The sequence below is a fragment of the Ixodes scapularis genome, unplaced genomic scaffold (genome assembly GCF_016920785.2).
Source record: "Ixodes scapularis isolate PalLabHiFi unplaced genomic scaffold, ASM1692078v2 PGA_scaffold8__174_contigs__length_109621045, whole genome shotgun sequence".
In the NCBI taxonomy this organism is placed as follows: domain Eukaryota; kingdom Metazoa; phylum Arthropoda; class Arachnida; order Ixodida; family Ixodidae; genus Ixodes; species Ixodes scapularis.
The window spans coordinates 53,282,219-53,296,842 of record NW_024609883.1 but is presented as its reverse complement, the minus strand read 5'-3'; the positions used below and the strand labels follow the sequence as shown (position 1 = coordinate 53,296,842).

The following is a 14,624-nucleotide window of genomic DNA, read 5'->3' as shown; positions in this document are numbered from 1 at the left end:
GCTAGCACTTTTGAAACCACGTCACCATGTGACCACGTAGCTAAGTCAACAGACTCGGGGTGGCACGCAGGCATAAGGAACATTGTTTCATGTGCTATGCAAGAGATGGCGCCGCTTAGCTTCATCTTCAACCTTCATCTTTTAATTGTTTTTCGTTCTTTCTATACCTCACTACGGTGTTGAAATGACAACGGGTTCAAATGAGAAAGGGTCGAAACGCTAAAGGTTAAAACGCGAAGGGCGTTTTGCGAATGGGTTTAGACGAGAAGGGTTCAAATGAGAATGGGGTCAAATGAGACGGGTATAAATAAGAAAGGGTCGAAACGCGAAAGGTTAAAACGAGAAGGGCGTTATTAATATTAATATGAATCGTATTAATATGAATCGTAGAGACATCGCAAACAAGCTGTCAATATAATCATATTTGCGATTTATGATCAGTACGTGCTCTCATTTTTAGAAAATATTTTAAAGCCGTTTTCGAGCAGCCTGAAGTTCCTGCGATTTTCCGTTGCTGGGTATACGCGCGCACCTTCCAGCTATTTGTTGTTGTTGTTTGTAAAACAACTGTTGTTTATAAAAATATAGATATCCGGAAAAAATTTAATACCGATAAAAATTTCAATAACAAAGCACTTCATAAAGATTCTTTCCCACACTTGAAGAAAAAAACCTCTTAACAAAATGTTGTATTATTAAAGTATGTTGGTAATAAAATTTATCGGAGGGGCATTTCCACAAACATTCTTGCACAGCGACTCGCACCGGTAAGTATAAAACACTCCCTCCGGTGAATAATTTTATCAAAACTCCAACGATAGAGACGAAAAGGCAAACAGCGCAAAGTAAACGGGGACTAAAGGAAGCGCAAACAGGACAAGCGCTGTTTGCACTTCATTTAGTCCCCGTTTACTGTGCCTGCCTTTTCGTCAGTATGAACCAACTAACCCACATCGCCACGCTTATTCCGAGGATAGAATATGTCAACTTTTGCTATAATTGCTAACCCCTCACATCACATGTGTTCGACCAAGCTATTATGCACAATTAGAATCCAGCCATATTTCAAAGAAAAGCTCACACCTCTCGATGTCGTTTTACGAGTCGGCAATGTTTTTAACATCTTAACAGAACGCAGAACTAGTCAGATGGAGAGCAAGAAAAGAGAGCAACAAGGGTCAAGGCAGATCAAGTTTCAGTTTAGTTTCTTAGGCAGAAGTTTGATGAAAGAAAGAACATCAAATAAAACAACAAACACATCTGGCATAAAATTCGATAACAGTGACCAGTTGAAGGCTGCTCGCTCTAGGCAGGGCACTGAACCATCTTAAGAATGACGTCACAGGCAGGACGATATTGATCCCGCGGCACGTGGCTATTTTTAGCATTTTGCTTCGTAGGAGGCAGGTTGTTCCATCGCATGGCCTTGTACCTTTCCGATATTCTCAGCCCGTCGTTTCTTCGGGCTCAATGGTCTCCTCCGGTGTGATGTGCCGCCTCAGACTTGACGTTTCGCCAGAGGCGCGAAATCGTTCGACAAACAAACCGTTCATTCCCGTCGGGCTGCCAACGGCGCTGCCAGACCGATGAAGACAACAGAACAAAAAAAAAAAAAAAAGTTCACTATATCTAGTTTAGCATGGACATTTGGGGCCTTGAGAGTTCAAAACACTGTGACTTGCGAAGTCAAGGCCAGTTTTTATGTGTGCCTGAGTGATGCCTCGAACATCCTTGACCAGCCAAGAAGAACACAAAAAGAAGCACGCTCGTAGCTTGAGTGTTATTCAGATGAATCATTCGATCTTTGGATACGGCCTGTCGATTGTACGCCCCTCAAGGGCAGTGGGATTTGCCTGTGAGCTGTAATTAAATAGTACTCTTGAACGGCGAAAATATCCAATGATGTGCTTTCCCAAGAGCAGGGTTAACCTGCCTTGAAACAACGAACACTCCTTGAGGAAAACACGCATTCTCGTTAGTCTACAGCAGTTATTAGGGGACAGTATTGCCCTCCAGATTGCCCTTGAGTGCAAGGTAGGGTAGGGCCTTGACGGTAGGGCCGTCATAAAGTGACTAGACTATTTCCACTGAAGGCTTGCAATATAGAGGCAATAGCACGTTAAACTTTTTTGTTTGTCAAAGCAGCAAGTGCGATTGCACCCCAACAACTAGGAGTAGTTCACATGGTTTCAAATAGTGTACTGGAAGAAAATAGACGAGGAGCATCATTTTATTAAATTTGACACGCTTTTTATTTACGCATAGTTGGAGGAGACGTAGACTCAGAAATGCCTGCATGCATACTCAACCTTTTATGCTCGGTGTGGTAACCTTGAAACCTTCCTGTAATTGACTTAGCGAATTGGAAGGTCGAGTTACATTACAATACAATAGTAGCGGGCCTAGTGGCAAGGTGGCGTTCCCCCTCCCAGCCACTCTGCTTGCGGGAGCACTGGAGCTCGACACCGCACGCCCTTTTTAATTTCAAAGCGGATTCTACAAAGCATTCGAAAATTGGTGTCAGCATTACTGAAAGTTTTTCCGCCTCTCCGAAGAGCAGACAAAGGGCCGCCTCAACTCCGCGATGCACGAAGGCGCATCTGAGACTGTTGTGACCGCAGAACTTTTTGTAACTGAATACGTACGCTATGTGACAATAAAACTGGTATTATCCTATAAGCCATCCTAACGGTCGCCATAGTGTCGGCTTTATTTTTTTTCTGATAACTTATTGTCTTGCTGTTCACTCTATTAGTGTTTTGTTTACTTTATCTGCTTTGCGGATTCATTAGGTAGGGGGTGCTTGACAGAGACTTCCCTCAAGTTGAAGAGATCGAGGTAATTACAGGAAATTACTACAAAATCAATTATACAGAGCAAACCAAAGAAAAAAAGAGAGAGAGTAGAGAAACAGCAAAGCTATTTGCTAAAATAACATAAATCAGCTTTAGTAATTATTAATAGTATTTATTACAAATACTCAAATGAAAATCAACAATGAATATCGTACATGATAAGAGACTAAGCTCAAGAACCGTCAGAATATGGTTACGATACGGTATTACTTTGAAACCGACTAAAATAAAATCATATCTTTAATCTTTAGATAGCAAAGAACAAATTCCATATAAACGTTCAATAAAATCATATTTTCTCGGAATAGGCTACATAAAATGGATACGGTGGCTGTGCATTTCACTATTCACATAAAAATACAATTCCAATACCAGCCAGAAACCTTCTGCATTCATTGAGAACTACAAAACGTTTATCACGCCCATGACTATGCCTTTTCTAATATGAGAAGTCACTCAAAAGGTTGAAGTTTTTCCGGTCATAGTTCTCTGTTATAGCCGGCACCTTTCGCTTTTGGTCTGTAAACGCGTTTGGGCTCAAGCTTTTTGTTAGTAAGCGGTAAAATTCATTTTATCTATCCTTCGCAGATTTTTTAATGTAGTATCCGGGTCTATTGTAAGCATGTCATATTTCCTGAAGTGTGACTGTGTCTTTGAATTTCTTTTATTCCCTCAATAATTCTCACACACGGGTAATATATTCTTCAGCGAAAGGATTAGTTTCATATATTAGACAGCAGTGGCTTGGCAGATCGCTGTGCTTCTATTTTGGAGTGTTCTGCGGAAAGCAAACGTTCAGAAGTGTTTGTTTGCTGTGCCAAGCTTAACGAATACAGCATTAAACACAAGCAAGCTAATTAGAGGTTGGATGTTTAGATAACGTAAAGGGTGTTCGCTAGAGCAGGCGTTCTCAAATGGGGGTCCGCGGAAGCATTCTAGGGGTCCGCGAAGCCCTACCTCATCAGTAAAGTCGAGCAATAAAAGTTGTGTTTTTTTGTTTTGTGTTTTCAGATCGAGAGGAAATGTTTTAGTTTTCTGGCGAGTTTTCTCGTGTTTATATCAATAAGAGAAGTCTACTCCACGCTAGTCCTTACTAATACTCATTTATTAAATTATTATTATATTTAACCTTTACCTGTCCCCTCCCTTCATCACGCACGCAGACCTCCATCAGCTCCGCCGATCCACAAGGGGTCTAGAGACATCGATGGTTGAGAACCACTGCGCTAAAGTATTGCAACACTGGTTCACGCTCATAATGAGTAATATAGCCAGTGTGATACCACTGTTAAGGTGCACCGCACCGTTGTGATACACGACTGCACAGCGGTACATTGTTCCACCAGATCGAAACGGGCAGGGGTGGAGGTTGAGCCCAGGGTCCCTGAGCTGCCCAAGTTGCTAGGCAGTTTATCAGTGTCCCACATCGAGATGCACACAACAACATAAGATTTAGTTCTTCTTTTAATAGACAAACAATTATTCACATAAGTTTGTCATAAATCAATAAAAAACACACTGAACCCAAGACACAAATAGGGCATGTACTTGTAAATCGAGATTCCTTGTGAGAAACGCATCTCCTGTCTCCCTACTCGTTTCTCTTCAATTATTCATCACCCTATGATTCATTCTGAAAGCAATTCGCGTGACCGTTATCATCTAAAAATACGCAAAGGTTCAAATGCTGGGATTCACAGAAAGGAAGCTAGCAAATCATTCGTTCTGAGTACCGTGCAATACCTTCTCCAGAACACCGAGCATGCCGTTTGGTGACCTAGGTAAACCAGAAGAGATTTCAAATTTTAAGTTAGAACGTTATCTGATCTTCATGCATTGCTAAACGCCGCCTGTAAATAGTTTGGACGATATCATCACGAGGTCAGTAATGATGTAGACGCTCCGTTCTTTCCATATCGATTACGTTATGACAATATCATTACTCTACTCTGGCTCCTGCCTTTGGTTTTAATACTTTGAGCCTTGAGTAAGAACGGGTAAATCTGAATTTGCTTCGCCGGCTTTACCACTCGCTTAGTTCTGCTTGGTATTGATGAAGGAAATACTGAATGACTTTAATTTATCTCGACAAGAAGCTATTTTATTTACTCATGTGTTTAAAATGAATTACTTGCCTTTTAATACTCATTATTAATTCTAACTCAGATTGACTTGCTAGAGTCAGCGATATTTGTTTTCTTTTTCCGGATGTCATTTTATTTTTACTCTGACTTACCACAGCCAGTATAGGTTATTCAGTATAGTTTGGCGGCTCTCAAAATAGCGGAAATGCGACAAATAAACAATCCAAATCGCGTTATCAGCAATGCCGTAAAAACATGTCTTGCTCCATCGTTATCAAAATGTCAATTACATAGTCAGAGAAATTAGTGCAAAAGTGTGTTCACTTTTGGAGAAAGCAATTTAGATAAATATTTTAACTAACAATTACTAGAAGTTGCAGTACCGTGAAATTCAATCGAATTACTCTTGTGATTACTTCATACAGGTAGCAATAAAGGAAATATTAAATTACAAGAGACATGAAAGAGTAACTATTGTGATTATTTGTTAACTGTCGAAGTTTGTCTCATGCCATTCTCAGTACAACAGAAACATTCAACGGCGGCTTCAAGCCAAGCCTAGCACGCGCCTTCTTAATCCAAAGCCAGAAACAAAACAAAAATCTACATGTTGGTGAACTAACTATGCTGATGTGTATTGCTGGGGTTGTGAAGAAAAAAAAAACTCACTCTGACTAAATCACCGACCAATAAAACTGTGTTGGTGTTTTGTTCATTCAGCAGTGCTAGATCAATACTATACCCTCTGACAGTTAAAGAACGCAGAAAGTGACGACTGTCGAGCATGATAATATTTGAAACTTACCAGTCTCCAATAAAGTTGAAGCAATAGCCACTAACAGCTCCGAATAACTAGTCACAAAAACAGAAGCGTGAAAACAAGAGAGTTCTAATAGAATGTTTCTGTCAGGGATTGTAAAATGTTCCAGTAATCAGGGGGGTTTTAAGTAGCCTCCACTTTCCTGAATTGTGCTATTTTACACCTTCTCGTGTACCGCGTTTCTCACATAAAACGTGAAATGGGACCCACATGTACCTCGAGCGCACGGAGGGACCAAGACGGGTTGAGGGCTGTGTAGGCAGGACGCGTTTTGTGCAGTCACAGCATCTGCTGTACCGGAAGTGGAGTTTTTCCTCCGGTTCCGGTCCACTTTTGGCCGCGTTTTCCCTCCTCTTCTCTTCCTTTTTCGAGCCGGGGGAAAGCTTTCCTCCGCTTGATGCCTTGGACAGATGCTTAGACCGTGCAGATCAGGAGAGTCCGGAGAGCCACTCACACCCTCTGATGGCTGTCATGCCTCTGCTGTTGTTGTCGATCCCCAATGTCCCGAAAACAACAAAGGAAAAGAGACGACAGCCAGGAAATGAGGTGGAAAGCCACACTATTTGCTCGGCTGATGTCCAAACTGAAAACTTACGCGCGCTCCGCAATTTCCACAATTTTTTTCAGAGACGTTTCCACCTCGACGGCATTTGCTGTGCCCTGTTTGTGCATTCATTTAGCCAAAATGAGGTGCCGGTGAGGTGTGCATTCTGACATTCGTGCATTTTGATTGATGCAGTTTTCCCGGACGACCAGCCCAAGTTCTCCCCGGCCTTTCGGCACCAGAGGAATCGGCGAGCCCACCCGGACGCTCGGAAACTGGACCGGGCGCAGCGCAGCTTCGAGAGGGCCCTCCTGCTCCTCATGCAATGGTGAGAGGCACCGCAAATATTGGGGCTTGGAACGCGTCCCCGACAGTGTGTTTTCCGCGTCCTAAAAAGTGTGATCTCTCAATTTCCGAACTGATGACGTCACTGAAGTTCCATGTTGACGCCCGCCGCCATCCTGGCGGTGTTAGAGTAGCGGTGATTCATGTGGCAGGCTCGCGTTCTGCTGCGAGTCGCTCTCCAGTTTGACATTCCAGGGAGGCTTCGACAGTCAGGAAATGAGATGTCTTGATGACAACGGCCCCCACAATCTCTCGTATTTTTTTCTTTTTTTTTAACTTTTGCATTTAACCGTCAGAGTCGCGACATCCGATAGCATGACACTCCGGCGTTTATGCCGTCATTTGTTACCACTTCGGCACCCCTTTCGATTCATGGGTAGAATATGACGCTTAACGAAACAAAAGTCGAAGGCGCTTTTTAAGCACCGTACTGTAACTTAATTGATCGATAATTTAACTGAATATTATGTAAGAACAAAAATAAATATATAATGTTTTTCCTTATGTATGCACATGGGCACGACAAGCGTTCATTAGAAAAAAAAAGCTAACGCATTGGTGGCTTGACAGGGCCCACCCCAATGCTTTAACAAAGGGGAAACAGGATCGTAAAAAAAATTGATAGGTCCAGACAATTTGAAACGTGAAATAAAGAAAAAACTGATATTCTTTTAATGTACACACATATTTTCAGGGCTACGTCGTTTAAGTAAAATGTCGAGATGAATTAAAAAAAAAAAGTTGTTTCTCATGAAACGATTGACGCCATATGATACCTTATCACCTGGATTGCGTGGGTTATTTCGATTTGGTACATATTCCAAATATTGCGCATTCGGAACGCTAAAACAGTTTGTGTTTTGTATTACATTAGATATTCAGTGAAAACACGGTGAATGTGCAGGCGAGCTGGCGATAACTAATCATGTCATATAACACCTGAGACTCTGGTGTCTGTCTGTTCCTTCTACTAAAAAGTTTCCAATTTCTTCTACCACAGTCTTAGGTGTTATATGACATGAAAGGATATTTAGCACAATTAAGTAAAAATGGTGTTGCGTGTCTCAAGTCCTAGTGTAATCTTGGGTGTTTATGCCCGATTTAAAAACAGTATTTCAAGAAACAAGTTTCTTTGGCGTCATGCAATGTTTACACTCAATACTTCTGAATTTTGTCAAGTGTAGGAATGTTACACTCGTCAAACTGTAAAGTGCTGAAATTATAGGACAAGAGTGCATGCAGCATCTGTCAAGGAAACTAAAGCAGGTCAAATAAAGGATCATGGCGGTATCTCAAAATGCAGTGCAACATTCAGCAGCATCACCACACTTACAAGAAACAAAAGCATGTATGCGCTAAAGCCCCTTCCGCCTGCTATCTTGGGCCAAACCAGGCGGCGCTACCGTCGACGCACGGGTGTAAAAAAAGCAAAATATAAAGATGAAAGGTGTGCTCGTCAGAGGAGGAGGGAGATGGAATGCCTATGCTGTCGGAGTGTAGTGCATGCTATAAGCTCATGTTGCCAATCAAATAACGCCGACTGTACAACGTCACGGCTTTCGTCGGCTTTCTTTTGAGCCCATCCTTCAAGGCTGGTAGGCCGTGACAGTTCGCTTTAAGCCTGTGTGTATGTATCTGCGTGTCTTTCAGCCTCTGACTGCGCTCTCACTCAAGTATAGGAAGGCCGTCTGCTAACTTGGGCCGATTCAGGCGGCGCTGCAGTTGACGCGCGGGTGTAAAAAGTAGAACATAAAGATAAAATATGTGCGCGTCAAAGGAGGAGGGAGAAGATGTCGCTACCTTTTTTATACAGGGGCATTAGTATGCGCGAGAGATGTTTAAAACTATTGTCATTGAAGAAAACGAAGCAACATGCGTCAGCGTGCCTTACATCAAGCTAAACACAGAAGAAAAACGGTATTTTTCAAATAAACTTCTGCTATCGTTTTATTAATGACGGTGAAACATCTTATCTCTATATCCCCAGTAATTTCGCAACCTCGGTGCTTGTTGCTCGACACACTCCCATCATCTGCCATAAATTCTGCAACAACATCAATAACAATAACAACAACAATAATAATGAAAGCAATAATAATAATAATGATTTCATTTACGCAGGATGTATTCAAAACGACACTAGGCAGGTTCGTCGAAGATTCAAAGCAAACAAGGGCTTGTAGGACTGGACCTAAGTAGCAGTGGTAGTATATAAGGGAGTTTTGTAATATAATAAAATAAAGCAGAAATACACCACATGGTCTCTTCAGTCGTGAAAGTTTACGCAAAAATTTCAGTCAGAAAGTTATTGTGAAAGTCACGTAAAAAATACACAACAAAAATGTAAGGTATTTTTTAGTAGAGGGGAGAAAAGAGGTATAGCATAGAAATTCCAGTCGCACAGCAGCAGAACTTGATGATAGAAGATGTCATACTCATGCACACAGACGCACGTACGCGCACACACAAGCACACAGGCATTTCCGCATTACTCTATACAAACGATGTTGACTCGAAATGAGATTCGTGTGAGGAAGCAACACCAATTATGACGAAACAAGAAAATTATATATCACGAGGCTTCTTCATCGACGGAAAGAGTGCGGAATGCCTTTTTATGTTTCTTTTTGGAAGTGATCTCTGAAAAGCTCGGTGGCAATAGGTTAAACATCTGCGGGAGGTAGTACGAACGCATATTTTCGGACGTAGCGAGTATAACATATCAGAGTGAGGAGCCTTGAAGACTCGTGGAAATGGAGCGTGCTGGTTAAGTTACTGTGTTTGTGGAGAATAACATAGAGGAACAAAACCGGACGACACGTTTCTCCGTGTCGTCCGGTTTTGTTCCTCTATGTTATTCTCCACAAACGCCAGAGCCTTGAAGCCTCTCGAAAGTTTCGTGAGATGTGGCGAAGAGGCTTAAAATCGTCATTCCAGTTGTAATTGAGCACAACTGTCTCCAGAAAAACGGATTGAAAAGTGGGCATTGATAGCGTTAGAAAAAGATCTAAATCCGAAGAACCGCGGTTGTACACCACGCTTGTCAATATTCATTTCAAGGCCCTGCTGATTTCCTTTTGCCATAGTTTGGAGCATTTACCAAAAATACCTTTGCCATATTGCAAATGGAAATAGGCTAATGAATAAGCAACGCGCTTGCGTAGAACGAAAGGCACGAATGCTTTGGTATAATAAGCAAACAGGAAACACTTCGTAACTTAGCACGCACTTTAGAGAGATGGGAATTCTATGATAGGTCAGAATCAAAATGTATTTCGAGATATTTGACAGTGTCGGAATATGGGGCTCCATTACAATAACACGGGGAACAGTGGGACGTGCGGGGGTAAAGAGGAATATTTAAAGAAACGACTTTTGGAGGATTGTGAAAGCGAAGAAGCTTTGCTTTAGTTATATTTAGAGGAATCGATTTTTGGATAAACTAGTCTATCAGTTTCTTAGAACAGCGCTGAAGTATCCCCAGAGCTATCGGGGAGGAAAGTTGGCGTGTCAATAAAAGAGTGTCGTGAGCGTATTGCTAGAAAATACAATTCGAAAGAGCAGTATATATAACATTAAAGTAGATGTTGACAGGAAGTGGGGAGAGGATAGAACCTTTAGGAACGCCAGCTTGTAAATAAACTTTGGTACTATGTGCAGCTGCAGCAAAAAAAGATTAGGACAAGTGAGAGACGACCGGAGCGGCAGAATCGCGACACGCGGCGCTATTGTTCCCGAGCTCACCGATAGCAGGAGTTCCAGTCACGTTCCATGTCTCAACGCGGGGGTGGTCGAGCAGCCCATCCTAAAGCCCGTGTCGCGATTTTGCCGCTCCGGTCGTCTCTCACTTGTGCTAACCTTTTTCCGCGGCAGCTGTACATCATTGATTGACTGAGAGCGGTCAAGTAAGAAAGTATTTAATAGTGCAGAAAATGGGCCGCCGAAGCCAATAGATGAAAGCTTTTGAAGTAGAATTGAATGACTATCTGTATCGAATTCTTTCGGAACGGCTAGAAAAACAAGCACAAGTAAACAGGTTATTGTCAAAAACAAAGTTCAGGTCCTCGGATAGTGCGTCAAGAAGTTACTGCGTGTCTCGACCATCAATCGATCCATGTTGATTCGGAGACATAGTGTCATGTTTGTTAATAAACAAATATATTGTATTATATATGAATTTTTCTAATATCTGGACAAGGCAAAGATAAAATAGATATAGAGCGATAGTTTTCCGACACTGTTTCGGTGGACTACTTTGAGCAGAGGCTCTACAACAGTGAGTTTTAACTTGTCAGGTATGATACCATAATCGTTTATGGTATTGAACAGAAGGAGAAGTGTGTTTTGAATATAACAGATGCTTCTACGGATGTCCTTCAGTCATATGCCGTCAAATCCTGGGGATTGGTTGGGTTTGAGGCTCATTACTATAGATTCCAGATCTTCTATAGTCATCGAAGGAAGCAAAGCTGAAGCCTAATTGCAGTAAGAAAGAGAGAAGGAATTGGGGCTGTTCGTTGCTTTACCTTAGAAGGACATAAAATACTGATTGAATAGGTTGGCAGATGCGAGTGAATTGTGTCCCCAGACATCGTCATATAAGCTGCCATGTGAACGCGGAGAAACGCCTAACAGTACATTATTCAATGCCCAAGTTTTGGCTGAGTTCCCTTAATATTCGAAGAACTGTTCTTGAAAATAAAATCACTTCGCCGAGCGAATAAGGGCATTTACTTTGTTGCGGATGGCCCTAAATTTCGCTTGTAAGATTTGGTTTCGTGGTGAGCGGCGGCAACGCTTCAAGGCTAACGCTTTAGATTTAAGCGGAGGCAGTATGTCATTATTTAACTAGCGTATGTTTGCTTTCCGCTGCTTTAAGTATATACATTTTCTGAGGTGTCAGAAACTGTGCCAGGAGTTGAACAAGTGAATGGTCCATTTGGGAAGGAGAAATCCAGACTTGAAAAGTGGCCCAGTCGTAATTGGTTATGCATTTGTCGAAAGTACGTTGGTCAACTTTCTCAATACGGCGGATGTTAGTACTAGTGTCAACAAACGTCGAGCCAGGAAATTGTGAGTGACATGTCACGAAGTAATGGTCTGATATTTTTTGGGTTATAATTGCCCAGCTTGTTGTTGTGGTTGGGTTCCTTAAGTTTATGTGGTCAGTTGAAGAACTGAAAAGTTTATTGCTTATGAATTCTTTCCTTATAGGAGTGGGAATGGTGGCTTCGACTCCGTATTTTGATAGCGAAGTAAGGTAGTCGCAGGCATAGTGATTTCGAGGGCTTCATTAGGTCAATTTTTATGTCACCTGTCAGACAAAAGGTTGCATTTAACGGAAGAAATTATAAAGAATATTGTAACTCGTTGAGAAATTCCTGAATGCTTTCAGAAGATGAGCGATAAATAGTAAGTAAGTAGATGCCATACGCGAAGTTAAATATACACAGTGCTATTGACTCACAAGAAGAGAATAAAGCTGTTATCTTAGAGTTAAATAATAAAGGTTTAAAGAATACCGCAATACCACACCCACGTTTGTTATCACGGGTGCAGAAGGAGCTGCTAAACCCGGAGAATTAAAAAAATATCAACTTCTTCGTTGCGAAGATTCTTTTCGGTAACAACAAATGCATGTGCTGTTGGAAGCACGGAGTCTTTTTTATATTAATATGAAATAAAATAAATGAGGTATAGTGACTAGGCTGGAAGCTTTGGGAGTATGAGTGAAAGTCATTAAACTGAAAGTAAGTGACCATACAAGCCTATACATTTTGTTCCAAAATATCAGCGTTGGGGATGCGGAGCAAAGCAGAATAAACATTATTCTTAGCGAAAATCTGACCATGTCGTGCCCACACGAATTTGTATCTCTTGTATTTTATTTTGGTTCGCGCCATCCAGAAGAGTTTCTTGTTGACACCTGTGAGTTGGTCGTTAAAAGTGAATTTTAAGTTGAGATTCTTTATGAAAGAGAGATCTCAAGCGGCCGCGACAGGCCATCCAGTGTTCTTTGAGAGGAACCGAAAAAAAAAAAGAAACCAAAACTGAGAGAATGGCATCGTGCCTTGCAGCAGGCAGTGAGCACCCTCCACATAAGCTTGCTGAAAGCTTTAAATGTTCAATTGACCTGCAAAGTCTGGGAGGATGCCATTGAGATTCTCCTTGGAGAAAAAAGTTAATACCACGAATTTCCAGGAAAGATGAACAATTGGACTGATCGGTGGAGTTTTGTGCGGCCTTCAGTTAAATTTTAAGCGCTTGGTTGTTCTGGGTGGCTTTCAGTTGCTGATTTTGAAGCGCGTGGTTGGATATTATTGATTTGATTACAAGGATTTATTTTCTGCTTGGAGTTCCTTGACCGCTTGGTCTTGAGCTTCTGCCGAGTTGACGAGTGAATCATACTGGGTCGAAACAAAGGGCACAGATCCTTTTATTTTAGTCACACAGTCGCGCAAGGCGTCGACCACGAGTTTCATTGGTAATAGGGCATCGATTTTGGGGTGCAGGTCTTGGAGATCATGAACGGAGACTCTCCAAGAGAGCAGAAAATCAAATCTCTCATTAAGCGTTCACAGCTGCGCTCCGAATGCGGTGCACTCGGTTTAAGGGGTCTGGGTGTCACAGTTTAAAGTAGGACTCGGATTTGAGGACCCGTCCCGGCGTGCAGGGCATTGCCATTTCTCCTGCTTGGCAGTGCTCATAGCCTTAAAAGTGCCGTCAGCAACGCCAGAGCATTTTTCCCCAAATGATAGTGTCGTAAACAATCGTTGCACTTCATGCATCTGCCATCAGTTGGCATAGGAGCTGAATAAACTCCGCAAACATTGGCCATGACTTGAGAATGACGATGACGGGGAATAATGATATTAATAATAATAATAACAATGATTATGAGGATGGTGAAGATGGTGGTGGTGGTGGTGGTGGTGGTAATGGTGGTGGTGGTGGTGGTGGTGGTAATGGTGGTAGTGATGGTGGTGGTGGTGGTGATGATGATCACGATTCGGCGTTTCGTGAGCGCCGAGAGTGCACGTGCAGCCAATTCGCAGGGTGGAGGGCCCATGGTCGAGGCTGGGTGTGTGAAAGCGACGGCCTGCTGTCTTCAATCTGTCATCGACATTAGACCGTTTCAATGTTGAGTTACAAGCCGAATCCATTATCAGCGTTGGTGCGTACGTTACGCTCTCTTTTCAAAGGGACGAAAACGTGCGCTCTGTGCTATGGAGATCGCACGCTAGCCTGTTGATTAGTACATACCGCCCAAACCTCCAGCCTCCGTGGCATGGGCGACTTGCCTTGCTGCGGCACCTCGGCTCTCCTGAACAAAAATTTAATATCCATATCAACAGATATTAATGTGACGTGTACATGGCTCTTACTGACGTCAAATCAGCTGCTATTAGGATGGCGTCGCTGATGAGCACGTGCCATTTGCAGTGGATTTCTCGCACCACCGTATTGGTTTTTGTCGGCAAGGACAAGTAGGTCAAGGCCACCAGCATGGCGCAACGTGGTCATGCGCGAGCCATGTATATGGAACCCGTTATGCCTCGGCGTCACCTTTTACGCCATTTTCGGTGGCAGGTACCAGGCTTCCCTGAAGGACGTCCAGACGGCTGTGGCCCAGCTGGACCTGACCCAGCTCGAGCCCGTGGCCATGTGGCGGGACCTCTGCCTCCGGCTCTACCCGGACACCTGCGACCACGGTCAGCCGTACCGCTCCCTAGACGGCTCCTGCAACAACCTGGCACGGCCGTCCTGGGGCAAGGCGCTTACCTGTCACGCACGCATGTCGGAGCCTGTCTACAGTAACGGTGAGTCGGGACATGCGTGTGCACGCTACAAAAGAGAAGCTAAATACCGTGAGAAGTGAGTTCCTGAAAACGGAACTAAGTATACGTTACTAGTTAACGAGATAAAAAAATTTAGTACTTCAGCCCGAATTTGACCCGTTACTTTCGTATTACTCG

General features: G+C 42.8%; 1 protein-coding gene across 1 annotated transcript in view; it reads left to right on the top strand.

The window, feature by feature from the left end:
• The first annotated feature begins 6,504 nt into the window (after nucleotides 1-6,504).
• LOC121833578 (chorion peroxidase-like) overlaps nucleotides 6,505-14,624 on the top strand; it is a 42,208-nt gene continuing 34,088 nt past the window's right edge. The window contains exons 1-2 of the mRNA XM_042286984.1: nucleotides 6,505-6,631; nucleotides 14,239-14,468. Coding sequence (XP_042142918.1) covers nucleotides 6,624-6,631; nucleotides 14,239-14,468 — 238 coding nt within the window. The 5' untranslated portion in view covers nucleotides 6,505-6,623. The remainder of the gene's footprint in view (nucleotides 6,632-14,238; nucleotides 14,469-14,624) is intronic.